Source organism: Candida theae, assembly GCF_024610275.1.
Source record: "Candida theae strain CBS 12239 chromosome Unknown scaffold25, whole genome shotgun sequence".
NCBI lineage: Eukaryota > Fungi > Ascomycota > Pichiomycetes > Serinales > Debaryomycetaceae > Lodderomyces > Lodderomyces theae.
The window spans coordinates 828-25,604 of NW_026261493.1; the positions used below are offsets into that span (position 1 = coordinate 828).

General features: G+C 39.0%; 12 protein-coding genes across 12 annotated transcripts; 6 read left to right on the forward strand and 6 right to left on the reverse strand. All coding sequences in view use genetic code 12, as the record gives it.

Moving 5' to 3' along the window:
- Nucleotides 1-627: 627 nt before the first annotated feature.
- KGF57_005067 (spermine synthase) lies at nt 628-1,617 on the forward strand (the record flags this gene model as incomplete). The annotated part of the gene is made up of 1 exon (XM_051754643.1): nt 628-1,617. One exon carries the CDS (start codon nt 628-630, stop codon nt 1,615-1,617), a length of 990 nt encoding a protein of 329 aa, XP_051606384.1.
- Nucleotides 1,618-2,131: 514 nt separating this feature from the next.
- KGF57_005068 (uncharacterized protein) lies at nt 2,132-4,105 on the forward strand (the record flags this gene model as incomplete). The annotated part of the gene is made up of 1 exon (XM_051754645.1): nt 2,132-4,105. One exon carries the CDS (start codon nt 2,132-2,134, stop codon nt 4,103-4,105), a length of 1,974 nt encoding a protein of 657 aa, XP_051606385.1.
- Nucleotides 4,106-4,346: 241 nt separating this feature from the next.
- Nucleotides 4,347-6,434, reverse strand: ECM25 (Ecm25p; the record flags this gene model as incomplete). The annotated part of the gene is made up of 1 exon (XM_051754646.1): nt 4,347-6,434. The coding sequence occupies one exon, from the start codon at nt 6,432-6,434 to the stop codon at nt 4,347-4,349; it is 2,088 nt and encodes a 695-aa protein (XP_051606386.1).
- Nucleotides 6,435-7,585: 1,151 nt separating this feature from the next.
- Nucleotides 7,586-10,561, forward strand: RPN1 (proteasome regulatory particle base subunit; the record flags this gene model as incomplete). The annotated part of the gene is made up of 1 exon (XM_051754647.1): nt 7,586-10,561. The coding sequence occupies one exon, from the start codon at nt 7,586-7,588 to the stop codon at nt 10,559-10,561; it is 2,976 nt and encodes a 991-aa protein (XP_051606387.1).
- Nucleotides 10,562-10,703: 142 nt separating this feature from the next.
- KGF57_005071 (H(+)-transporting V0 sector ATPase subunit c'') lies at nt 10,704-11,297 on the reverse strand (the record flags this gene model as incomplete). The annotated part of the gene is made up of 1 exon (XM_051754648.1): nt 10,704-11,297. The coding sequence occupies one exon, from the start codon at nt 11,295-11,297 to the stop codon at nt 10,704-10,706; it is 594 nt and encodes a 197-aa protein (XP_051606388.1).
- Nucleotides 11,298-12,147: 850 nt separating this feature from the next.
- Nucleotides 12,148-13,804, forward strand: KGF57_005072 (uncharacterized protein; the record flags this gene model as incomplete). The annotated part of the gene is made up of 2 exons (XM_051754649.1): nt 12,148-12,220; nt 12,294-13,804. 2 exons carry the CDS (start codon nt 12,148-12,150, stop codon nt 13,802-13,804), a joined length of 1,584 nt encoding a protein of 527 aa, XP_051606389.1.
- Nucleotides 13,805-13,876: 72 nt separating this feature from the next.
- KGF57_005073 (nicotinamide-nucleotide adenylyltransferase) lies at nt 13,877-14,737 on the reverse strand (the record flags this gene model as incomplete). Its single annotated transcript, XM_051754650.1, has 1 exon — nt 13,877-14,737. One exon carries the CDS (start codon nt 14,735-14,737, stop codon nt 13,877-13,879), a length of 861 nt encoding a protein of 286 aa, XP_051606390.1.
- A 516-nt stretch (nt 14,738-15,253) lies between these two features.
- On the reverse strand, nt 15,254-15,789 carry KGF57_005074 (peptidylprolyl isomerase family protein; the record flags this gene model as incomplete). The annotated part of the gene is made up of 2 exons (XM_051754651.1): nt 15,254-15,633; nt 15,699-15,789. 2 exons carry the CDS (start codon nt 15,787-15,789, stop codon nt 15,254-15,256), a joined length of 471 nt encoding a protein of 156 aa, XP_051606391.1.
- A 441-nt stretch (nt 15,790-16,230) lies between these two features.
- On the reverse strand, nt 16,231-17,223 carry KGF57_005075 (uncharacterized protein; the record flags this gene model as incomplete). The annotated part of the gene is made up of 1 exon (XM_051754652.1): nt 16,231-17,223. One exon carries the CDS (start codon nt 17,221-17,223, stop codon nt 16,231-16,233), a length of 993 nt encoding a protein of 330 aa, XP_051606392.1.
- A 2,248-nt stretch (nt 17,224-19,471) lies between these two features.
- Nucleotides 19,472-21,343, reverse strand: KGF57_005076 (uncharacterized protein; the record flags this gene model as incomplete). The annotated part of the gene is made up of 1 exon (XM_051754653.1): nt 19,472-21,343. The coding sequence occupies one exon, from the start codon at nt 21,341-21,343 to the stop codon at nt 19,472-19,474; it is 1,872 nt and encodes a 623-aa protein (XP_051606393.1).
- Nucleotides 21,344-22,804: 1,461 nt separating this feature from the next.
- TAL1 (sedoheptulose-7-phosphate:D-glyceraldehyde-3-phosphate transaldolase) lies at nt 22,805-23,776 on the forward strand (the record flags this gene model as incomplete). Its single annotated transcript, XM_051754654.1, has 1 exon — nt 22,805-23,776. One exon carries the CDS (start codon nt 22,805-22,807, stop codon nt 23,774-23,776), a length of 972 nt encoding a protein of 323 aa, XP_051606394.1.
- Nucleotides 23,777-23,999: 223 nt separating this feature from the next.
- Nucleotides 24,000-24,548, forward strand: KGF57_005078 (riboflavin kinase; the record flags this gene model as incomplete). The annotated part of the gene is made up of 1 exon (XM_051754656.1): nt 24,000-24,548. The coding sequence occupies one exon, from the start codon at nt 24,000-24,002 to the stop codon at nt 24,546-24,548; it is 549 nt and encodes a 182-aa protein (XP_051606395.1).
- Nucleotides 24,549-24,777: the final 229 nt, after the last annotated feature.

Sequence of the window (24,777 nt, forward strand, 5' to 3'; positions counted from 1 at the left end):
TAACACAGTCAGACCAAAAACCGAAGAAAAAAGAGGGGTAAGACCAAGAACTGTTACTCTCTTTGACTCGGCTTCTGACTTCTGCCTTGGTCAACATGTTCATCGAAACCGAAGTTCTCTTTTATCTAGACCATTCCACTTCAGTAATATCTATGATACTCGATACACTTCTGCCGCCTTACCGGGATTATCATCACCGTATTAAAAATACATCAAAGAGACCTTCCACATTTATTATTTTATCGTACATTTCCGTCTGGTAAAAGCAAGGTCACATGTCTCAAGTATGAACAAACTTGTTTCACGCCTAACAGGAGCGAGAATACCATTCGTGTCAGCTCAAACAGTATCGTTATTATCAGCACAAGATGTGTTAACTAATTGGGAAAATGTTTGTACAAAGTCACACTAGGAAGAAAAGAAAAAAAAAAAATTTTTTTCTTCCTTATTATCAGGGGCCATCCATACATCCTTATCGTATTTACGGTATTTCTCTCGGATAGGTTGATCCATGGGGAGAACAATAGAGCTAAGTAACTAACACCGATTCTTTCATGGCAATAGCCCCAGCGACATCTCCGTATACTCCCTCAAATACAAGCCACAACCATCGCCATCGCCATCGCCATGCATGATCTCAAACCTCGAAGCTCTGTGGCTTCCACATTTGACCAGGATCCGCCAATAGATATCTCCAAATTCAACCACGAGACAATATCATACGACTCAAAGAGTCTGGCCTACTGGTTTTACGAAAAGTCTGCTGACGCATTCCCCGGACAAGCATTTGGTTTGCAAGTGGATCGAATTTTGTACCACACCAAATCACAATACCAAGATATTTTAGTTCTCAAGTCAACAACATTTGGCAATGTGTTGGTTCTCAACGGGATTATCCAATGCACCGAAAAAGATGAGTTTGCGTATCAAGAATTGATAACTCACGTACCAATCATGTCTCATCCATCCCCGAAAAAAGTGCTTGTTATAGGAGGAGGAGATTGCGGTGTTATCCGCGAACTAGTGAAACATGTTGAGGACCAAACTGTGGAATCAATAACCATGGTTGAAATCGACGATATGGTGATCAAATTGCTGACGAAATATCTACCACAAATGGCGAAATATCATAATCACCCAAAACTAAACTTGATAATTGAGGACGGATTCAAATTCCTTCGTGAAACTAAACTCAAATTTGACGTAATTATAACCGACTCTTCTGATCCTGAAGGTCCAGCGGAGGAGTTTTTCCAAGTCAACTATTTCAAGTTGTTACGCAATGCATTAAATGACAAAGGGATTGTAATAATGCAATCACTGGAGAATATATGGCTAAACATAAGATATCTCCGAAGCTTGATCAAAAAGTGCAAGTATGTGTTTCCCAATGTCAAATTTTGTCAATGTTATATGCCCAGTTATACTTCGGGACAGTTGGGATTATTGGTGGCCACGATTGATGAGTCCTTGAACTTGACAGCCCCATTGAGAACTTTTGATCGGAGGAAAGAAGGCCAGTTGTTCAAATACTATAATCAATTCGTCCATCAAAGCTCATTTATCTTACCTACTTGGGCACAGGATTATTTGGAACAGGATGGCGAAAGCGTGTGAACAGCGCAGCATCGTATGTATGTATAATATCGGAAACAACTACTTGAAGTCACTGAGAATGCATACACGTAGTTGATCTCCTACCAGGCCCAGTTTTGTTAGAAAGTGGCTGCAAAGAAATCGAGTACTTATAATAGAATCTGCGCTACCGGTACACAATTAGTTGAACTTCACACGACTTGTGGAAGTAGTGTACAAACGCACAATTCCACTAAATTACAAAGCACAAAAATAAAAGAGTGAGTGAGAAAAATTTTTGAACACTTCAACACACCCCCCCCCTTTTTTCCTCTCTGTCTCTCTCTCTCTCCCCCTCTCCCTCTGAAGTCACAACAAAAAATTCACCTACCAAAAGAAAAAGGGTGTGTACCAGTATCCAAAGTAGTGCATCAATCATCAAGTTGCAAAAAAGCCCATACATACTTGGATACAGATCTTTTTTTGTTTACACTTGCAACCTACGTCCCCAAGATATATCAACGGACCAAACTCTGGTAAACTACTATTTTGAACAATGTCCGCCGCTGAAGACGATTTCGCCAGTAACATTGACGAACAATTACTCAATAATGTTGAATCCCAAACAGATCCCAGGATCAAGTTGGAGGATATTGCCCACGCCACAGGCGTATCTGATGCATCAAAAGCAGAGCGTCTGCAGCAAGGTCAACTGCCTCAACAACAACTGCAAGTGGATCATGTTGTTGTTGTTGTTGTTGTTGTTGTTGTTGTTGTTGTTGTTGTTGTTGTTGTTGCCCTGGCAAAGCAAGAACTGAAACGCCAAACCAGAAGAAACAACAGAGTGTCTGCAAACACGTTGCCTAGCCAACTGCATCATCAGACTCAAGTCCAAGAAACTGCTTTAGATGAGGAGGAGTTTAGAAAGTACCAATTGCAACAGCAAGCTCAGCAAACTTCTGAGCAATTTGTGAGACAGCAGCAGCAACAAGCATTAGCTGCTGCTGCTGCTGCTGCTGCGGGCTTGAATCATTATGGAAATCCCCATGTATCCCGCCTGCATCATGGAGGTGCTGGTGATCCACAATTACCAGATTTGTCTGGCCCTTCCGCTGACGACTTGGCCGAGTACAATATTCAAATTCCTGAACCAATTATTGATAACAAGCTGAAGATTTACCCCGTTGAGGAAAACACCATTACTGCCGAGGGTAATTTGATTACTAGACCCTACCCTGACCAAATTTTTCAAAGTCGTGATGATTTGAATGAATTTATTGCTGATTTCGCGAGGGATAATGGATTCGGTGTTGTCATTGCCCATTCCAACAAGAAGGCGATTTATTACACTTGTGAGTTGGGTGGAAGATACCGCCACAAGAAATCGAAAAGAGTTGATGAGCTGAAGCAAGTTGATGTTGGTGAAGGTTACATGTTGGATCCTGATACTAAGACCAAGAAATTGAAATGTCCTTATTCTATGACTGCTTCGTACAAGAAATCTACTGGCATTTGGACGTTGAGAACCACATGTAATGAACATAATCATCCGCAATTGGATCCGTTGAGTAATCACCCCATGCTTCGCAAGAGAAGCGATGAATTGAATGTGTTGATTTTGGATTTGTACAAATTGGGAACTAAACCATCTCATATTGAATCCAAGATTAGAGAACTGTATCCGGATTTAATTATCAAACGTGAAGATATCTATAATGAAATTAGAGGCTACAAGCGTAAATTGAAGAAACAAAATTCAAGATTTGGCTTCAATAACCCTTCAAGAATTGCAAATGCTCAGTATAGAAAGAAAGCAGCTCAAGCTGCTGCTGCTGCTGCCGCCGCCGCCGCCGCCTCCGGTAATGGAGGAGTTCTTGGAAATGCGTCGGGAAGTGGTAACGATACGGCCGATGCTGTGGCTGCTGTTGCTGCTGCAGCCAACGCCAATGCATTTTTGGGCGATGGCCATGATATTGCCAACTATGAAGCTTTCCAAAACCAACAGAGTCAACAACGCCAACGTAATCATCAGTTGCAACAGCAACAGCGTCAGCAACAACAACAACAAAAGCAACTCCAACAACAGCAACTCCAACAACAGCAGCAGCAGCAACAACAACAACAACAAAATCAAACCCCAACTCAAAGCCAGACCCCAAATCAGCCCCAAGACCAAGCTCAAGCTCAAGCCCAAGCTCAACAACAAGAGGAATTTCAACGTCAATTTGTCGCAGCGACACAAGCCCAACAACACCACCTCGATGACCAGCAATATCAACAATACCAGCAACAATTGCAAGACCATCACCATCAGCAACATCACCATCATCACGGGTTGAATGATTCTGACGGAAGTGCCGCTGCTGCGATTGCTGCCGTTGCTGCTAACGTCGGGCATGTTGGAGGTCAACACCAGCACCAGCACCATCAGCATCAGCATCAGCATCCACCACAACATCAACATAATCCGTATGAAGATGGTGGTGATTTATCAATGGATAATATTGATTCTCGATTAGTTGGAGAGTAAAGGGGGAGAAGAGACGTGATTGCACTCTCGTGAGTGAGAATATTGAATCTAGCTTGAGCTAATTGTGATAGCATGCTATCTTCTTTTGTTGTTTTTCTTTTATATATATATATCTCTATATAATGTATGATTTTTGTTTCCATTTTCCAACCCCTATCAAGATACGCATACGTGTGCAGCACCCAAGGTCACAACCACCCCACGAGTACCATCTGCCTTCTCCTTCCCACTTTTTTTTTTCTCACATACTGTTCAATATTTCCAACCCTTGTGAACGTTCTTCAAATAGTTTCGCCAATTGGGAGACTTTACGCCCCCTAATCACCGGTTTCTTTTTCTTCTTCTGAAGTGAGGATGCTGTAGCCAGGTCTTGAAGCTCAAGGTCAACTTGCCCCTGTGGATTGACGTGTGATGTATCTGATGTGGTAGTAGCTGCGTTTGCAGAAACAATTGCACCAGTTGTGACACGAGTTGTCAGTTTTGGTTTGGTGAAATGATACTTTTGAGGTGGGAATTGTAATTGAAGATTGGAGACATTTGACAACGTCGTTGATGTCAGTTTAGCCGATCTAGGCAGTCGCGGTGGCGGATGCAAGAGTTGGTGGTTGCCATGGAACACTGATTCAGGTGCAACATTTTCATCATTCGTTATGCTATCATAATGTTCCTTGGGTCTAGTCGAAACTTCAGAGGTAGTGGTGTTTGAATTGTGGTGTGTTTCGTCGCTAATATCTAGAGGTAATAGCGTAAGTGCTTCTTCCTTCTTGAATAATCTTGACGTGGGAATATGTGTTGATGTTGTTGCTGGCGGTGGTGTTGGTGGTGGTGGTGGTGGCATGCTCTTTGGTTGACGAGTTTTGCTAGGTGAAAGGTCTCTATTTGTGGTTGAGTTAGTTCTAGGAGGAGGTCGAGGTGGTTTTGATAAGACGTTATCAACAAGATTCTCAACATTGTCAGAACCTTTGCGTGATCCCATCCTGCCTAATCTATTTTCGCGATCAAAATGTAATTGGTCATTTTTGCATTCATCTAGCTGCAAATCTGAGTTTGGATCCAAAATATTACTCGTATTGAATAGGACCTGGTTCTCAAAATTGCTTCCTTCCTCATCCTCATCCTCATCATCATATGTGACCTCGTAGCTCATTTCATAAGTAAGTTCCATGTTGTTGGATTGGATTTTTCCACTAAGGACTTCTGTAATCGATGGGAAATCATATGAAATTTTTACTTCATCCCAGTATTGCAACACATTCTTGATGAATCGTTGAACCACGAGAACGTGGCTTGTGTTTGTTGATACAATTTCATGAGATAAGCAATGAGCCATAGATTTGGCTATAGTAGTAGTATTATGCTTTGTCAATTCCTCATTGGACACTAGTACTGAGAAAATTTGAAATATTTGCAACAATAACTGATCGTAATTGATGGTTTTGGTATATTGTTGATGTGAGGTTATGATGGCGTTGAATATTGCTTGGGTATACTCAAAATCATCTTGTATCGGTAGTAATATAAACTTGTATGGAATAAGAGCAAATGGTAAGTCCAGCAAAATCTTCTTAAAGACAGTGGCAATGCAATATAAGTCCCAATCATTGATCCAAACGAGTTGATTCCGCTTTATGCACTGGTATAGAATATCTATATTTTCTCTCTTCCCTGGAGCGTAAAAAATCAATTCCTTTTTACAACAGTGGGTATGAATAATATTGAGTAGTTGATAGACATGGTGATAAAATGCAGGGTTTGTTTGAGGAGATAATAAAACATGAGGGTTGATGACTGGTGGTACTTTAAATGATAAACTTAGCTCATTCTCCAATTGCAAATCGTACTTGAAGATATTCAAGGATATTTTCAACAAGGTGATATTCAAATAGTGACTCAATTCACTCAATGTGCGACAATGTACTACATCCGTATGGCGTTGTCCCTTTGGTTGAATAGCAAATGCATCCAACATGTAGTTGATGGCTCCGATGTTGTGTTTTGTCGTGTGGTAGTTGTGTATGACTGAAGTAACAGACTTGATAAACCATGAATCGTGGACCGTGAAAATCTTGACCAAATTGTTCAAGTTGATGGCATTACTCATGAAGCTCTTGACAAACTTTAACCCCCAAACCCAACTGATCTTGTTCAAACCAGATGAGAACATCACCAATACATATGGTCTTGATGGAAGCTTCTGAACTAGCACCGGTATTAGTGTGTCATAGTCTATGGACTCAGTGGGTGGCAAGTATGAAGTATCGAAAATATATATGGGATAATTTGTCAAAGGGTCCCGAATCAAGGGTGAGCTGTAAAATATTCTATCCATTGCCGACAATGTTCTATTGAATTACTAATGACTACTGCTTTGTTTCTTTGGTAGTGGGATTTGTTATTGAATAGAGCAAACACCGAAACTCCTTTAGTTCCGTAAATCCCTTTTTTTTTTTCAATTATGGTGTGTTGGGTTCTAAAGTTGGCCATGTATTTTATGGCACTGGTTAGAGATGTTACGCGTGAAAAATGAAAATAGAAAAAAAAAAAAAAAAAAAAAAAAAAAAAAAAAAAAAAAAAAAAAAAAAAAAAAAAAAAAAAAAAAAAAAAAAAAAANTTTTTCAAAATCTTCTTCTCCTTTTTGATCTTGTTGTTGGCAGCCAAAAGTAAACAAACGAAGTGGTAGCACCAGTTTTATATCACGTGCCATATACCTCAGGCAGATACAGTTAACGAAAGACAAAATGAGAAAACAAAACTCTTCCTTGCGTCTGATGTTTATGTGTAACCATCTTCTTTTGAATGGTTGACATGGAAGAAGACAACGAGTAGGCTAGATTTCACTATTTCAGCTACCATTTTGGGAAAGTAAAACTAACAGGTTGGTGGCAGCAAATCATCACATTAACACATATATCAAGGAGCTGCTCACCCTTGTTGGAGTACTGCTTCGCTTTTGCCTGGACAAGCAACCTCCTCTGTTCAATAACCCAAATGTCTCTTTCTTTTTCAATTCTGCCTCTCGCTGTATAGCCCAGCATTTTCAAAGTCTTGTGCTCTATTCTGTCTCAAGCAACCACAAATAAACAGAAACTTCCACTTATTTTTGGTCTCTTCTTATTTACTACTTCTTATTTAACTTTTAACGCCACTTTGTTAATGTCTCGTAAGTGGGTGTTGTGTCTATGCTCTACTACTTCGACATAATAATTCTGTGCACGTGATGTGTACAGAGTATATGCAGGATGTAGCTCTTTTTTTTCTTTTCGCCTTCTTTTTGCCACTCTCTGAAAAAAGACACATCTTGACTACAAGAAGCCACGAAGAGTGATCCAACGTCTGAAGGCAACAAATATCACCGCATAACTCACAACAGTTTCATCATCACTTCATACTATTTCTCCGCCCCACCACCCCCCTCCCCCCTCTTTTTTTTCGCTTTTTTTCCTTCAAACTGTACAAGTTTTTTTTTTTGGATAGAGAGGAATGGCACCGGTACAGAAAGAATCTAAAGAAAACCAACCACCAACATCGTCATCGTCGGTGGTTGCCAAAGATGCAACAGAGATCCCACAAAATAAAAAGAATGTAGCTAAGGAAGAAGAAGAAGAATTATCCGAAGAGGACCAGCAATTGAAAGAGGAGTTGGAACTGACTGTGGAAAGGTTGAAACAACCCAATCAATCGCAAGATCAATATGCAAAGTACTTGGATTCCTTGAAACGATCCATTCAAGACTCTACTACTTCCATGACTGCTGTCCCAAAGCCATTGAAGTTTTTGAGACCCAGCTACCCCGGTTTGACTGAAGTTTATGATGAGTGGAGTAAAAAGTATGGCGAAAAATCTCCCATTGTATCCAGTTTGGCCGACATCTTGTCTGTGTTGGCAATGACTTACTCAAACGAAAACAAAAGGGAGTCAGTAAAGTATAGATTATTGTCAAATACTGACACTATCCAAGATTGGGGACATGAGTACTTGCGTCACTTGGCTTTGGAAATCGGTGAGTCCTATCAAGAAAATTTGGGTGTAGACGAAGATTTGGTGTCAAGGTTAACCCAGTTGGCGTTGAAGATTGTTCCGTACTTTTTGCAGCACAATGCTGAAGCCGATGCTGTCGATTTGTTGTCGGAAATCGAGTCCATTGATAAATTGCCCCAATTTGTTGACGACAATACTTACGCCAGAGCTTGTCTTTATGTTACAAGTATGGTTCCATATTTGGCTCCACCTGATGATATTTCCTTTTTGAATACTGCATTTGCTATATACTTATCCCACAGTCAATTGACACAAGCGTTAACTATTGCCATCAAATTAGATGACAAGGAGTTGATTGAGCAAGTTTTCAATTCAACAAACGATGAATTGGTTCATAAACAATTGGGTTTCATCTTGTCGCAACAATTTAGTAATTTTAAATTACCCAAAGAGAATCAGGAAGTTCAAGATACGATAAGTAATGTCAAACTAGGCGAATACTTTCAATATTTGATCAAAGAGTTGAATTTATTGGATCCAAGAGTGCCCGAAGATGTTTACAAATCACATTTAGAAAATTCGAAATTTGGTTTGGGAACTTCTGGATCCATTGATTCTGCAAAGCAAAATCTTGCCGCTGCTTTTGTCAATGCGTTTTTGAATCTTGGTTTTGGTAAAGACAAGTTGGTTAAATCAGAGGAAGATAACAAGTCTTGGATTTACAGAACAAAGGGTAAAGGCATGGTTTCAACTACAGCCTCATTGGGTTCATTTCACCAGTGGGATGTCAATGAAGGGTTGCAGGTATTGGATAAATATACATATTCTGACGATCCAGAAGTCAAGGCTGGTGCTTTGTTGGGTACCGGTATTGTATCAGCCAACGTGCACGACGATGTTGATGCAGCACTTGCGTTATTGCAAGACTATGTCAATGATTCCAATAAGTTATACCAAACAGCAGCAATCAATGGGTTAGGTATTGCATTTGCTGGGTCTGCCAATGAAGAAGTGTTGAATTTGTTATTACCATTGGTGTCAGATCTGGATGCACCATTAGAAGTGTCGTGTTTGGCTGCATTAGCTTTGGGTCATACATTTGTTGGAACGTGCCATGGTGATATAACCTCAACTATTTTGCAAACATTGTTGGAGAGAGATTTCAATCAATTGGCCAATAAATTTATTAAATTCATGGCATTAGGTTTGGGGCTTTTGTACATGGGTAAAACTGAACAGGTGGAAGATGTATTGGAGACTATAGATGCAATTGAGCATCCAATTAGCAAAACTTTGAAAGTTTTGGTCAATATTTGTGCCTATGCCGGCACTGGTAACGTTTTGCAAATACAAGCCTTGCTACAAATGTGTGCTGCTAAACCCAAAGATCAACTTGATGAAGAGAAAAGATTGGAACAGTCTGAGGAAGACCAGCAAAAAACTGAAGAAAAAGGCAATGCTAAACAAGAGGGTGAAAGAGATGCTGAAATGGAAGATGCCAGAGATGATATTAACGAAACTCAAGATACTGCTGATGCAAACACCACTGCTACTGCTGCTGCTACTGCTACTGCTGCTGACTCGTCAGAAACCAAAGCCAATGAGGCTGAAAACAAAGAAGATGCTGCCGATGCCGATGATGATGACGAAGTAGATGAAGATGAGGAGCTATACCAAGGTATTGCCGTTTTAGGATTGGCTTGTATTGCAATGGGTGAGGATATTGGTCAAGATATGTCGTTGCGTCATTTTGGTCATTTGATGCACTACGGGAATTCTTTAATTCGTCGATCAGTTCCATTGGCTATGGGATTGGTTTCGATATCGAACCCACAAATTAAGGTTTTCGAAACATTGTCCAGGTACTCACATGATCCTGATTTGGAAGTTGCCCAAAACTCCATCTACGCCATGGGATTGGTTGGTGCTGGTACCAATAATGCCAGATTGGCTCAATTGTTGAGACAATTGGCGTCGTATTACATCAAATCACCTGACACTTTATTTATGGTTAGAGTCGCTCAAGGTTTGTTGCACTTGGGTAAGGGAACCTTGACGTTGTCTCCGTTCAATGTGGAGAGAACAGTATTGTCCAATACGGCATTGGCTTCTTTGTTGACAGTGTCGGTGGCATTATTAGACCCAAGAGCTTTTATTTTGAATGATTCAACACAGGAAACAAGTCATGAATTGTTGTACTACTTGATTCCAGCAGTGAAACCAAAGATGTTGGTAACTGTTGATGAAAACTTGAAGCCTTTGAAAGTCAATGTAAGAGTTGGTCAAGCGGTTGACGTTGTTGGTCAGGCCGGTAAGCCCAAGACTATCACTGGATGGGTCACGCAATCTACACCAGTGCTATTAAACTATGGTGAGCGTGCCGAACTTGAAAATGATGAGTGGATTAGCTTAAGCAATTCATTGGAGGGTGTTGTTATATTGAAGAAGAATCCCGAATTTATGGACATAGACTCTTGAGCTGGTGAGTATGTATAGACAGAATAGAGGAGAGAACCTGTAACGTTCCATTGATGTAAAACTTGTTCATTCAAATATTTTGCCTTTATTTTTTTGCAGATAGTGTTGTTCTTTGCTAAATGCTAAATGCTAAATGGCTAAATCAACTAAATTCCTGTGCTTTACCAGTCATCAAGAGTCCAACAATCAAACCAAACAATCCCAACACCGATCCAAAAATCTCAACCACTAGGATCTTGACAAACAAAGAACTGTCGGCAGCATCAGAAACAGCAGCAGTCGAACCAGTAATACCAACGGCAATACCACAAATCAAATTCGAAATACCAACAGTTAAACCAGCCCAAAACAACGAATAACCAGTATACAAATTCTCCTTTGAGTACAATGCCTCCTTCCCTACGCTCTGCAACTTGGCACTGAAAACAATAGCCATAATCAATCCGTAAATGGCAACAACTTCACAAAAAATGATTGAAATTAAATTCTTGGTTGTGATTCGTGGAACTTTTACACCAGCTCCAATGATTGACGATCCGGTAATGAATATACCCCAGGCGGCACCAACTACTGAAAAGGATATACATGAGCCAATTCCCAATGAGGACCACATGTAGGGAGATGTGCTTTCTAAAAATTCGCCAATATTGAATGATTCACCTGCTCCTGTAAATAGCATGTAGCCACCTACTGTCAAGAGTGAGAGCGTCACTATGGATGGTGTTATGTATGACATTGTGACGGAGGTGTATGCAAATGAATTGTATGTGTATTGCGGCGGGGTGATACTGTCTGTCTTTTGGTCAATTTGGCTTGAATGATGGTTGTTGGTTTGCTAGATAGGCACATTTTTTCTTTCTCTCGTGGTCCCTATTCAATATTTTATCCGTTGCGCACGACTTTCTGTTTACTTACTTTTTTTTGGTTGCAAAAGCGTAAGAGGACGGAAACAAACGGCTACGTGAGAGAGAGAGAGAGAGAGAGAGAGAAAGAGAGGTTGTTGCCGCAGTTAGGGAAGAGTGGGTAGCTTATAGGTCATCTCTAATTACATGTAGCAACATAGGGTAGGGGCTTTTGTTTAGTTTGAATTCTGTCGTTGTTAGACCCAACTGAACAAGTCAAGGACTTTGACGTATATGTAAGCGACAAGGCTCGGTTCTTAGAGTTGTTCTCATCCCGTTTCCAAACTGATATACAAGTTGATGATCTGTTCTGTCTTCAGAACTCTAGTGTTGTTGTTGTTGTTGTTGTTGTTGTTGTTTTCTGTTATGTTTGAATTTTTACTTCAGCTTTTGCGTCACCTTTTATTCTTTCTGTTTGTAAAATCTGAATATTGATCCACCACTGATAGGTCGTTCAAACTCCTCAATTGGAAGAATCTTGTTATGCTAATTTGTATAAAACAAGGATGTTTACGCTTTTGATTTAGAGTTTATAGTTATAAATATACAGACGAAAGTTAGAGCTAGTATTACAAAAAACAAAAAAAAAAAACAAAAGCATCCATCTTGCAAGAGTTCCCCCTTGCGCCATCCAACTGCTCACACTCCCAAACATCAAAGCCCACGTTTTCTACCACGCCCAACATGAAGCTCTGCATTGTTGTTTTGCTCATCAGCGGTTGCGTTCACCGCATAAGTGCCTCTAATGGGAACATAAGTATGTATTAACCCAAGACCAAAGTAAAATGCTTCTTTGACCAAAAAATACTAACATTTCCTCCCACCAATAGATGTTATCAATGAAAACGATTTGGTCAGTATGGCCGTAACTGCTCCTAAAGTCCAAGATTCCCATTCTCCATCTTTTGATGGCCTCCTCCCACCAGAGTTCAACCAAAACTATGTTCAGCAGTGGTCGTCCCTTTCTAGTGACAAAATCAACAACAATGGCGATAATGACCAAGACAAAGATGGTGATTCTAGCGACAACTCAAGGCCCAAGGTTGATGGTAGTATCCCCTTGCATTGTCAACGTGATGAATTTGTTATTCATTCATTGGGTGACTTGAACTCTATTATTGAATGTGAAACCATTGTTGGAAACGTTGTCATTTCTGAATTTGATTATCCTATTATTACATTTACCAACTTGGTCAAGATTAAAGGTGATTTATCTATATTCAAGTCACCAGAATTGGTGCGCATTGAGAGTCCACAGTTGCAAAGTATTAGTGGAGAATTTCAATTATACGAGTTGACTTCGTTGGCTTTGATTAGTGTACCTAGTTTGAAACGAGTTCTTTCTTTGAAATGGGAGATTTTACCCATCTTGAGCAATGTCCAATTCAATGCTGAAATTAAGGGAATTGAAAGTATAACCATTTCTGATACGTCGTTGACTGGGTTTTCTGGATTTGTTGCTAGTGACTTGAAAGTTTTGGATATTAACAACAACCGGTTCTTGGATACCATTGACTGCAATGTCGAGAAGGTGACTCAGTTGTTGCATGTTTCTGCAAACTCCAATGAAATTAAAGTTCAATTGCCCAATTTGAAACAGGTTGAAGAGTTGAGTATTCATAATGTTGCCACTTTGAACTTGGGTAGTTTGGAAAGAGTTGGTAAATCAATGAGTTTGAGCAGTTCTTTGTTGCATTCCATAAAGTTGCCCAAGTTGAAATATATTGGTGGTACTTTGAATATTTCCAAGAATTCCAAATTGGAAGTGGTTGAATTTCCCGAATTGGATGAGATTGAAGGTGGGTTAATGGTTATCAATAACAACTTGATTGAAAGGGTGAATTTCTTCCCCAGCTTGAAGATTATTGGTGGTGCTTTAGAAATTGTGGGGAAGATTACGGAATTGACATTTAAAAATTTGAAATTGGTTAAAGGTAGCGCAATTGTTACGTCAACTTCACCACAGTTTGATTGTCAGAAGTGGACTAAACTGGAGATTGGGTTGGTTGTTCGAGGTGGCAAGATTGAATGCACAAATGCCAATAATGAAAAGGTGACCTCAAGAACAAAAGAAGATGGCTCTGAAGCAAGTGATGTTAAAAACGAAGAAGAAGGAGTCGAAAAAGGAAAAGAAGTGGAGCAGGAGGGAAATGATAAAGGAAAGGAGAAACTGAGTCAAGTTGAAAACAGGTCAGGTGGCAACGGTTCCAGGAATAAGACTCTGACTTCCAGAAATGACAAGTTTACGAAATCTTCGTCTTCCTCCCACAACTGGGATACATTTTATTCACTTTATGCTTTCTTCTCCATTGCTGCTATCAACATTGCAGTATTGATTTGAACTTAACCAGTTGAGTTGGTTACTTTTCTAGTTTTCTGTTCTCTTTTTTTACTCCTTAAATACAATTTTGTTTTATGTTTTCTCCAAAGCTTCCTTCTCTTTGTAAAGATTATGCTCTTCAATGTACTCAGCAACTTCTGGCAAAACTTGCTTCTTCCATTCCGGGTTTCCCAGTTCGATTTCTTTTCTTATACCTGAACTACTAAACGTAGCCACTTCGTCATTCATATTTCTCAATATAAAGATATTCTTCGACCAATGACTAGGGATTTCTTCGTGTTGTCCAAGCGAAATTTCTTTGACATAAACCAGTTGTTGATTTATAGTAACCGTCTCACTGTGTCTTGTTAAACACACCAAATCCGTCATTTTCATGAAATGTTCCAATGAGACTGACAACTTGTCCGGCAAGTAATATTTCGGATTGAGTATCCTAATCAAAGTATCAAACCCGATTAAAAACGTCAACTTGAATCCCGGTTGAACTGTTTGTTGCTGTTGTGCATCAAGGTAGTTCAAAATCGATAACGACTTGTTCACAAACATCGCTTGCTTGGTTAGTCCAATTGCAACTGTGATGGGAATATTAGCGGCAATATGATCCGCCATCAAGCTAATCAACTCCAATCGTTGGTCGAATGGCTCAGGTTGTGGGTGTACCTTGTCGGCATTCTGCACCGAAAGCAAAAGAAGTAACACTTTATTCTTGATTGGGATTCCATCGTAGTTTGACTTTAACAGCTCTTCGATGATAGCATAATGTGCTAAATGTGGAGGATTAAATGATGAGTCAAGCACGCAAATACGTTGCGTAGAATTGTTGACAAACTCAGGGGTATCTGAGGATGATGATGATGAGGCAGTGGAGTATACAATCCTGAAATCTGCCTTGGAGGCAACGAACTCTTGTAATGGCTTTAGAAATCTAGACATTTCCCTTCTGAATCGTTGAAAAAAAAAAAAAAAACAGAAACGTGGGAAGGAACTATGTAGGAAGTGTGGATAGCAAAGGACGATATATATATATATATATATATTGAGCAATTGCATGATAAATTTCTTCTGCTTACCCCCTTTGTGCGTGATCGTTTCCCTATTTAGATTATTTTTGCGCTACGGCGGAAGTAAAAAAAAAAAAAAGATTAGTGAGGGAAGGAGGGAGAGAGAAGCAGCAGGACATGGCGATGCGCGGCGTGGTGTGGTGTGTCATGGAGAAGGCATTGAACAATACATACCCGCCGAGAACAATCATATTTGTAGCAACTCTGATCTTGTATCTGCGACACGTATAGTGGTTTCAACAGTAGAAGGCACCTTCTGCATTTGAAGAAAAGTCGATTTTCTCGAGAGTAGACTATACCAGATCAGATACATTGAAAGACCACCAAAAACAAATCAATCCGGGTTACAAACACTTTCGAGATATAGATTCCTTTGACCTGAGTCTACTTACAATTCATCCTTCTCAAGAACATCCTCGCCATCATCAGCATCATCACCTCCACTCTCTTCCTTCTTAACTCCAGCAATATCAACCAACTCGGTCTCAAAAATCAAAGCAGCATTAGGCGGAATAGGTCCAATACCACGCTCACCATAAGCAATGCTTGGAGCACACCAAAGCTTTCTCTTCTCGCCAATGCACATATCCAACAATCCTTCTTCCCAACATGTAATGACTTGATTCTGGCCAATGACAAAAGGTAATGGAGTTCCTCTATCCCATGAACTATCAAATTTTGTCCCATCTTCCAATGTACCCTTGTAATGGACGGATATGGCGTCGCCTTTTTGCGATTTACGCTTACATTCAACTTGCTTGAGGATATCTAGGTAATGTTAGTATGTATCGGGGTGTGTTGATTCAAAGAGAATCATCGTTATCTAAACGTACCAATCTTTAACTCATCTGATGATGGTGGTGATAATGACGATGATGATGCAACAAGTGTTGAAAGAGCAATGTAAAGAGTGGTGAACTTCATAATTGGGTGGAGGAAGCTCAGTGGAAAGTGAATAATTGGTGGACGCTATTTCCTTTGTGTTTATCAAAAAAGCATTCTCTGACACGTTGCATCCATTCAGTCTCTACAAGAAAAAAAAAAAAAAACCTCAAAATCAAAAGTTATATATATATGTACAAAGTGATCTCTTTATTATACAAGAATAGTATTCTGATGAAATACCTACTTACCTCCAGCAATCTCCTCTTCTTCTCCTTACTTCTCTTTCCTTCTCCTCTTCCTTCTCCCCTTATTTTAATGATACAGCATAATTCGAATATGAAACAAAAACAGTAAAAACTAAACCCTTGAAATTGAAATAAAACTTGAAACCCCAATTGAAAAATAATAATAATAGTTTAATGCCAAATAATATAGCACCACCCTCAATAGTTGAGTGAAGAAGAATAAAAATCCTCAAAATCAAAAGATTCTGCGACCAAATTCAAGTTCTTCCAAAACATCATCTTCGTCTTCCATAACATCCAACATTTGATACTTGGTTATATCCCAACGATGCCAGAACTTTTTAACATCAGTTATGTCAAATGACTCAATGTGATCTTGGAGAAAATCTTTTGACTTCAAAAGACGAGACTTGACATTCATCAATTCCTTATCGTCGTCATCTTCATCCTCTCCAGATGCAAGCGAAGCTGGAGTGATGTAGCCATGCAAATCATCCTCGACATACGCAGTGGCATCGCAATATCTAGCCCATGCTTCATCAATAGCTCCAACCAAGTACTCGAAACACCTGGCTCTTGCATTACGATCAGCAGCAGCAACGGATTGATTATTCGAGTCGCTTTCTTCTTCCTCTTCTTCGACATCATCATCATCACCACATTCATTACCACCACTAACGAGCATCTTTTTCAAACACAAGTTGCTGTTGACAGGACTTGATGCCAACTTGCAATCCAAATTGTCAATCTCATCTTCAGATCCCAAAATTTTGATTGAACTATTAGATGTGCGGCGTGAGTTGCATGGGCTTCTTACTCTTGTGTTGCAGTGCAAGTTTTGTTGCTCTTCTTCACCTTCGTCTTCATCGTCGCTATATTGTGAAATTGCCCTCGACAATTTTGGGTCAACTGAGAACGATGCACGTGTTGAAGCTCTTCTTTTAGCCCTTATTTGGTCAGCGTAGTAGCACGACTGCTCATCCTCAGAATCATCATCTTCAGATGAAGATGAGTAGTAGCTGTTGTTGTTGTTGTTGTTGTTGTTGTTGTTCAATTGAAAATCATTTCTCTTCAATTGTTGCAAACAGATTTTCTTGTTTGGTGTGGATGGATACAAAGAATCGTTGCAACTACGCTTCCCAGCGCCTCTGCTGTTTATTTGTGAAGATGGTTTAGAAGCAGCTGCAAAATGCTTCTCAAAGCTGTATGGTTTAGGACACAAAGCCATGTTTGATGATGTGTAAAAATAAATTATGTACAAAACTGTGTGGTAGCGTAAACAAGGCGGACACCAAATGAAATTATCTCTGAACTCTGTCTTGAAAAAAAAGGGTCGTGTGATGACAGCCAATTTATTCCTCACAACAGACAGAAAACAAAAATGTAGGTCGTGTAATAATAACCAACAAAAAATTATTGGAAAAAAAAAAGGAATAAAAATAAAAATAAAAAATTCTCTCTAATCAACCAATCAAGGCGTCAGAAAAATTAAAAACTTTCTCTCCTTTGGAAACTTCTGGAAGGCAAAATTAAAAATAAAAAAAAAAAATCCCCAAAAATGAAGCAATCAGCCAATCAGAAGCGGGAATACCAAAAAAAAGAGGAAAAATTTTTGTTCAAAATCCAACAAAAAAAAAATGACCTGTACAAACTCTTGTAGTAAAGGATGGCCCGAGTAGTTTGTAGTATTTTGATGGTGGGTGGGATGAAGCTAACACGATACAACTAATGTAATGAACACAGGTGTATATATGTTGAACTAAGGGTGTGTTGGAGTTGGTGTTGGTATTTGTTGTATATGTGTGTGTGTTTTGTTGTTATGAGTAAGAACAAAAAAAAAAAAAACCAACAAATGAGAAAAAAAAAAATGGCTGACTTTGAATTTGTTGAAGAAAGAAAGAAATAAAAGAAGGAAGGCGAAAAATACCAATTTGAATGACCAAAAATTTAAAAGCAGAAAGTCCAGGGTGGGGATATTTGTGTCTTTTTATAAATGAAAATTGGAAGTGATAGAAGAAAAGAAATATAATGCTTGTAATTTATGCAGACATTTTTCTTAACTATGTGATAAGGTAGTGTAAGTTGATCAATAGAAAAGCAACAATAAAATTGTTTTGAAAATAGGGGTTGCCAATTGTATGTGTGCATGTATCTGTGTCTGCCTAGAGGTAGTGCAAGATTCTACAGAACATTCCAAAAGCAGTTAAATTTGTAGTATGCCTGGCAGACAAAAAAAAAAGAATTATAGATACAGAGGACACGTTTCAATTTATCTTTTGACAAGCACACACTCAGTATAGTAGAGCGTGCTGTATTGGCGCTACTAAGGGAGCGATTTCACAGCATAGTCAAGAAGAATATAGAGATATGCACTGCCCCAAACCTTATATCTTTTCTGCAAAATCAACATACCCACCTTTTTAAGCGCTGTTGTGTCCTCATTTCAACCACTATCTTTAATTTGTCGGAGAGACTATTGTAATCTTTCTAGAAATTGTTTTGTCTGTCTATCGAGGTTAGTGCTGCGTCAACCCAAAAAAAAAAAAAAAGGAAAAAGCAATTTACAAGTTGCGTTCAACACAGTAACGTATGATGTTAGAGAGGGTAATCGCAATTGCCCTTCTATCAACGCCCAAGTGTCAACAATAGTATCCCAATTGGATCTGTTTGAGCATAACTCGAACGGACAGTTACTCTACAATTTGAAAAGCATACAGTTTGTCCACTAATATCACTTGATTTGGTTTTTGTCTGTGATTAGGGCTTTGTGACATATTCGTAGATCCAAAGAATAGAGAGTGAAAAAAAGGGGGGTACGAAGCTAAATGTCTGTCTCTGTCCAGACCATTTTGATCAACTAATACAGTAGAATTCTCAATACAGAGAGAAATGGAGCATGCAACATTGACAGGGGAGTGGGGAGTGGGGAGTGGGGGGGGTACCGTCTACGTCCAATCTGTCATAGAAGCTCCCCTAAGTTGCTAATTGATTTCTTTTTAAAGATTTAATGAAACGTTTCCCAAATATAGAAGATTCCCCAAAATTTCATCTATTTCTGTTTTTTTTTTTGCAACAATTCCAACGCAAATGAAGACAAAAGAAAAGTCTACTTCAAGTGAAGTTCTATTAAAACCTGGTCTATAACCAAGGCGGGGGAAGCAACAAAGTACCAAAGAGAACTACCAAACCACTTCTAGAAACAAATACATAACTCTTTTACAAAGTTCTAAATAGAAATATACTCTAACTGTACTAAATATAATAGTCCCTCCTCCCTATCCACGCCTTACTAAACCAGTAGCAAAAAAAAAAAACAAAACAATAACCCGAGAATAGAGTAACATGACCTCTTTCATCAAACCGTAATAACATATGCGCAAAACCTCACCCAAAACCTTATTCTCTAAACAAAACAACATGGAATTCCCCCCCCCTTCACTCCCACCTCTTTCCCCAAGAGTCGAACTAGACCTTGTTTAGCATTTGGCGTGTGGTTTTCTCCTTCTTCGACGTGTGAAACTTGATCTTCTGCTAGTATCAGAGAACGTACTTGTCCTTTTACTCGCAGCAGTAGCATAAGCTTCATTATCTTCTTCCTCTTCTTCATAAATGTCCACCTCATCCTCTTCTTCAATGAAACTTCCACTTTCACTTTCTCTAGCAGATGAATCAATTGATCTACCAGTGAAGTACATTGCGTAATTGGGATCTTCCTGGTAATGCCTCACTACCTTGCCCTCGTAATCGTCATCATCTCCTTCTTCCTCATCCCCCTCGCTGAGGAAATTCTTTACAACCATGTCATACACACTGCGTTTGACATGATCATCTTTGGCAATAAATTTCTCCTTTAAATACTTTGGCTTAAAATACAGCTTTGTCCTTTCATTGAACTCATTGAACATTTCTTCAATGTTTTCTTCAGTCTTGACATAATCCTGCTTGGACAATTGATCAATCAATTGTTCATTATCATTCAATTTCAAATCAAGATAATTCATAAATTTAATCAAAAAGTTGAAAAATTTATTCATGTTTTTGGCATTGAATATGTACATTTGATTTTGTTGAAACTTGTGTATGAAATATTTGGTGATTGGAATGAAAAGTTTGATCCCGGTAATGAACAACTTGACTGATATGATGATGAAAATTTGGATCTTGTCTATGGTGGAGATGTTTTCATTGTAGTATAGATTGTGAACTGCTGCTTGAGGTGATAGCTTTGCATCTTGCTGATTGTACATGTTTAAATCTTTGCGCAACAGATGCAACAAGTTGATTTTAGTCTTTTCATCCAAAGAATCCAAAAAGATGTCTATTTTAACCTCATCGTCTAGATTGGACATGAGCTGATCAAATTTTCTTTGATCTACAACATCTTGCTGGCTCAAGTCCACACTAATCTCCTCGTCTTGCTGGTCTGACCTGGCCGCTGATTGTGAATTATCAAGTGTCATCAAAGCTCTTCCTAAAATTGGCGATGCAAATGGACTCGACAAGTTCTGGTTCTCTCGTTTACCTCCAATAAGGTATTGATCGGTCTCATCTTGCGATACTTGCTGCTTGGGGTTGATTAATGGAATGTACGGCAATCGTGAAAATACTTGTTGTTTTCCATACTTGTAGACGGAAGACGCTATGACTCTTCGATTGTCATACATCATCGATAACAATGCAACACCAGGATTCGAATCTTTGTTGTAGTTGAACACAATATTTTCCTGTTCCTCATCATCTGTTTTATCCTCCTTCAACACTGCTTCTAAGTTGTTGGAGATCAACTCGTTAAACTTGTTATTCTGATCATTTACATATTGTTCAACGTGAATTTTCCTGGCTTCTTTTGTTGACCCGCTCTCGTATGCACCAAATGACGCAAACCCAATTTGCTTCGGAGTCAATGACAGATCACTATCGTCAACCAAAGTAGGACTGGTCAAAGTATTCAAATCTGGAGCTTCGATTTTGTCAACTTTCTCAATATTGCGTTTTGACAATCTAGCAGAAACTGGTTTAATATGACTCTTGTCAATCGCAGATACTTTAGATTTTGTTGGAGAGTCGAATAGTACACTTAGTTCTCCTCGCTCATTTGGTACTGGTGAAGGTGAAGTTGCTCTGTTTTTAATGATTTTTGCATGAATCTTTTGCTTTGGTGACTGTGGGAGTACAACTTCTTGTAAATATTCTTCTTCTGTTGCGTCATCAGACTCCAAGTCACTATTTGACGAAGAGCTAGTACTTGATACGTCCGATACCAGCAGTCGTTCTTGGATAAATCGATTGATATTGTTGACAACTGGGACTCTGTCGATAACCCCATAAATCAAAGATCTCACAACCATCTCTTGAATGCAGTGTATACTCCGCAGTAGATTGTTCTCAACGTTGTGTTTATCCTCTTTGCTGGTTGATGGCCGGTGTTTGTTGTTTGCCCGTTGGTTGATGGCTGGTATTTGTTGTGCTTTTAAACTGATGTTGGGGTAAATAGGAAAGAAACAAATAAAACAAAACAAAACAAAACAAAACAAAGTCAAAAATTGTGTTGCAAAAATTAAAAGACCAAAGGTTGCCTTTGCTTTGACCCCGATCCAAAGTGTTGAAGCAACGACACTTTTTCTTCTATCAACGATGTTGACTTGTATTCAGCTGATGAGTAGAATATATGTGTTGCTTATTTATCCAAAGTTAGAAGAAGAAGAAGAAGAAGAAGAAGAAGGAGGAATGGTGAGAAGAGCAAAGTAGAGTATGTATCATGAAACAGAAACACATAAGGTTTAAAATATTATTATCACATGCCAAGGCTGAAATAAACTGAAATTTTTTTTGGGGGGGATTTTTTTTTTTGCAATATCAATCGGAGTTAATTCTCCGTATTCACGTGACACAATGAAAATTTAGAAAAAAACAAAAACAAAAGAACAATTAAGTGTTGTACAACTTACAGTACCCTCTGTTTTCCCAACGCTTTTTCTTTTTCCGTTGACGGGCGGCTTGATTTTCCGAACTTTTGTCACTTACTTTATTTTGTTTTTTAAATTTTTGTTTTTTGTTTTTTTGGGGGAGAAGGGGGGAGAAGGACGGGCACGCAGAGATCTATAGTGGGGGGGGGGGGAGAATTGAAGGAATTTGTCTACGAGGTTCATTGATGGATCTGCTAAACAAGGGGTCATCGTATTAGTGCTGTGCAACTGCACGCTAAGTTGTCTCAGATTTGCTTTCCTTTGTGCAACGCATAGTTCATGGACATTTAGTAGCAACTTTATATTATGAGAGTGTGGTCCTTACTACTATATGGTTTAGAATATGTGACCTGTAATATGACATAATCATTTCTTAGTAGTTATGGAAAAAAAATCTCCGACCTAACCGCTTGAGTCGTGGCGACTTTATAGCGAGATATCTTAGCGAACAAGTAACACTGTACTGACAGAACAGTTCCATGTAGCTGCACTTGCATTTGCTGTAATTTGAGAGGGCCCTTCTTTGTCTTTACAAATACCGGAGGATTATAAGTTACTATTATTTATCTCCGGAGTAGTCCAACATAATAGAGAGCAAAAAAAAAAAAAAATAAAAAAGAAGGATAAAAAAAAAAAAAAGAAATAAATTTAAAATGATTTCGGTTTACAGGGAGAGAGAGAGAGAGAGAGAGAGAGAGAAAGGGCACGCAGTCATCCAGCAAATTTAAGCATATATAAATACCCATTTGAAAATTCAACAACCGGTTCATTTTTTTTTAACTTTCAATTGATTTCAGCTTACAAATTCAATTACAGAATCAAACTATACTACAGAAATCGACAATGTCAAACTCATTAGAACAATTGAAAGCTACCGGCACCACCATTGTTACCGACACTGGTGAATTTGAACAAATAGCCAAGTACAAGCCACAAGATGCCACCACCAACCCATCTTTGATTCTTGCTGCCACCAAGAACCCAGACTATGCTGATGTCATAGACGTCGCTGTCAAATACGCTGAAGACAAGGGTTCTAACCCAAAGGAAAAAGCCGAAATTGCCTTGGACAGATTATTGATTGAATTTGGTAAGAGAATTTTGGACATTGTTCCAGGTAGAGTTTCCACTGAAGTAGACGCCAGATTGTCTTTCAACAAGGAAGCCACCATCAAGAAGGCATTGTCGTTGATTGACTTGTACAAATCACAAGGTATTGACAAGGAGAGAATTTTGATCAAGATTGCTTCTACTTGGGAAGGTATTCAAGCTGCTAGAGAGTTGGAAAAAGAACATGGTGTGCACTGTAACTTGACCTTGTTGTTTTCTTTCCCACAAGCGGTTGCATGTGCTGAAGCCCAAGTCACTTTGATCTCCCCATTTGTTGGTAGAATCTTGGACTGGTACAAGGCTTCCACTGGTGAAACTTATACTGCTGAAACTGACCCAGGTGTCAAGTCAGTTAAAGAAATCTACAACTACTACAAGAAATACGGTTACAAGACCATTGTCATGGGTGCTTCATTCAGAAACACTGGTGAAATCAAGGCATTGGCTGGTGTTGATTTCTTGACCATTGCTCCTAAATTATTGGAGGAATTGTACAACTCGAATGAAGACGTTCCAAAAGTATTGGATGCTGCTCAAGCCAAGAGTGATCCAATTGAGAAAGTTTCATTCATTAACGATGAGCCTGCTTTCAGATTGGCATTGAATGAAGATGCTATGGCTACTGAAAAATTATCTCAAGGTATTAGATCTTTTGGTAAGGATGCTGCTACTTTATTAGAACAATTGGAAAAGAAGTTTTCTTAGAGGGAGGAAGTAGTTAGTGTATAGCTTTTAATGTGACTTTGTTGCAAAGAATATTGTTGAGTAGGGCTTATGTAGTAATCGACTAACCTCTCACACCAAACTGTTTAACGGAAAAAGAGAAAAAACTGAAAACTGGAAACAGAACAAATTGTTCAATCTTCAGATCAAAATCCACAGTATTGCACAGATCCACGCACCCACGCACACACGCACATCATAACGAATGACTAGACCAGAGACGATAGTCCCCGAGACTCCACAACCGCCATACCCAATAAGACACAAATCTCAAATCATATCCGGCTTTGGTCGAGGCTCAAGCGAATTAGGAATCCCCACCGCCAACATCCCCGTCCACGACGAACTCAACAACTTACCTACTGGGATCTACTATGGGTGGTGTAAGATATACCCGCACCCACAGGAATCAGACACTACTGATAAGAGACCCGATGGACAGGATGTCCTATTCAATCATGGTAACAATTTGTGCAAGACTGATTTATCTACTGTATGGCCTATGGTTATGTCGATTGGATGGAATCCATTCTATCATAACAAGACCAAAGCCGCCGAAATACATATCATCAATAAGTTTAGTTCTAATTTTTATGGTGCTGATTTGGAATATGTTGTATTGGGGTATATAAGACCAGAATTGAATTATACCACGAAGGAAGCATTGATTAAGGATATTGAATTGGATATAAGTATTGCTAAGGATATTTTGAAGAGAGAGGAGTATGCCAAGTATGAACATGAGTTGGAATAGAAGGGATCTAAAGAAGGAGGAGGGAACAGTTGCATGTAAGTAGTGGGAAAATTTTTAAGGATCACGTGCAGTGTTTGTTGTTAAATTACAAAATCGTCCTCCTTCTTTTGCTTTTGTTTCTATTTTTAACATCTCTCTACAAAGCGTTTTTTAAAATAGATTCTAATTTCCGTGCAAGTCCCTTACGAATGGGCTAGATTGTGACACTTCACACTTTGGCCTTTTTTAG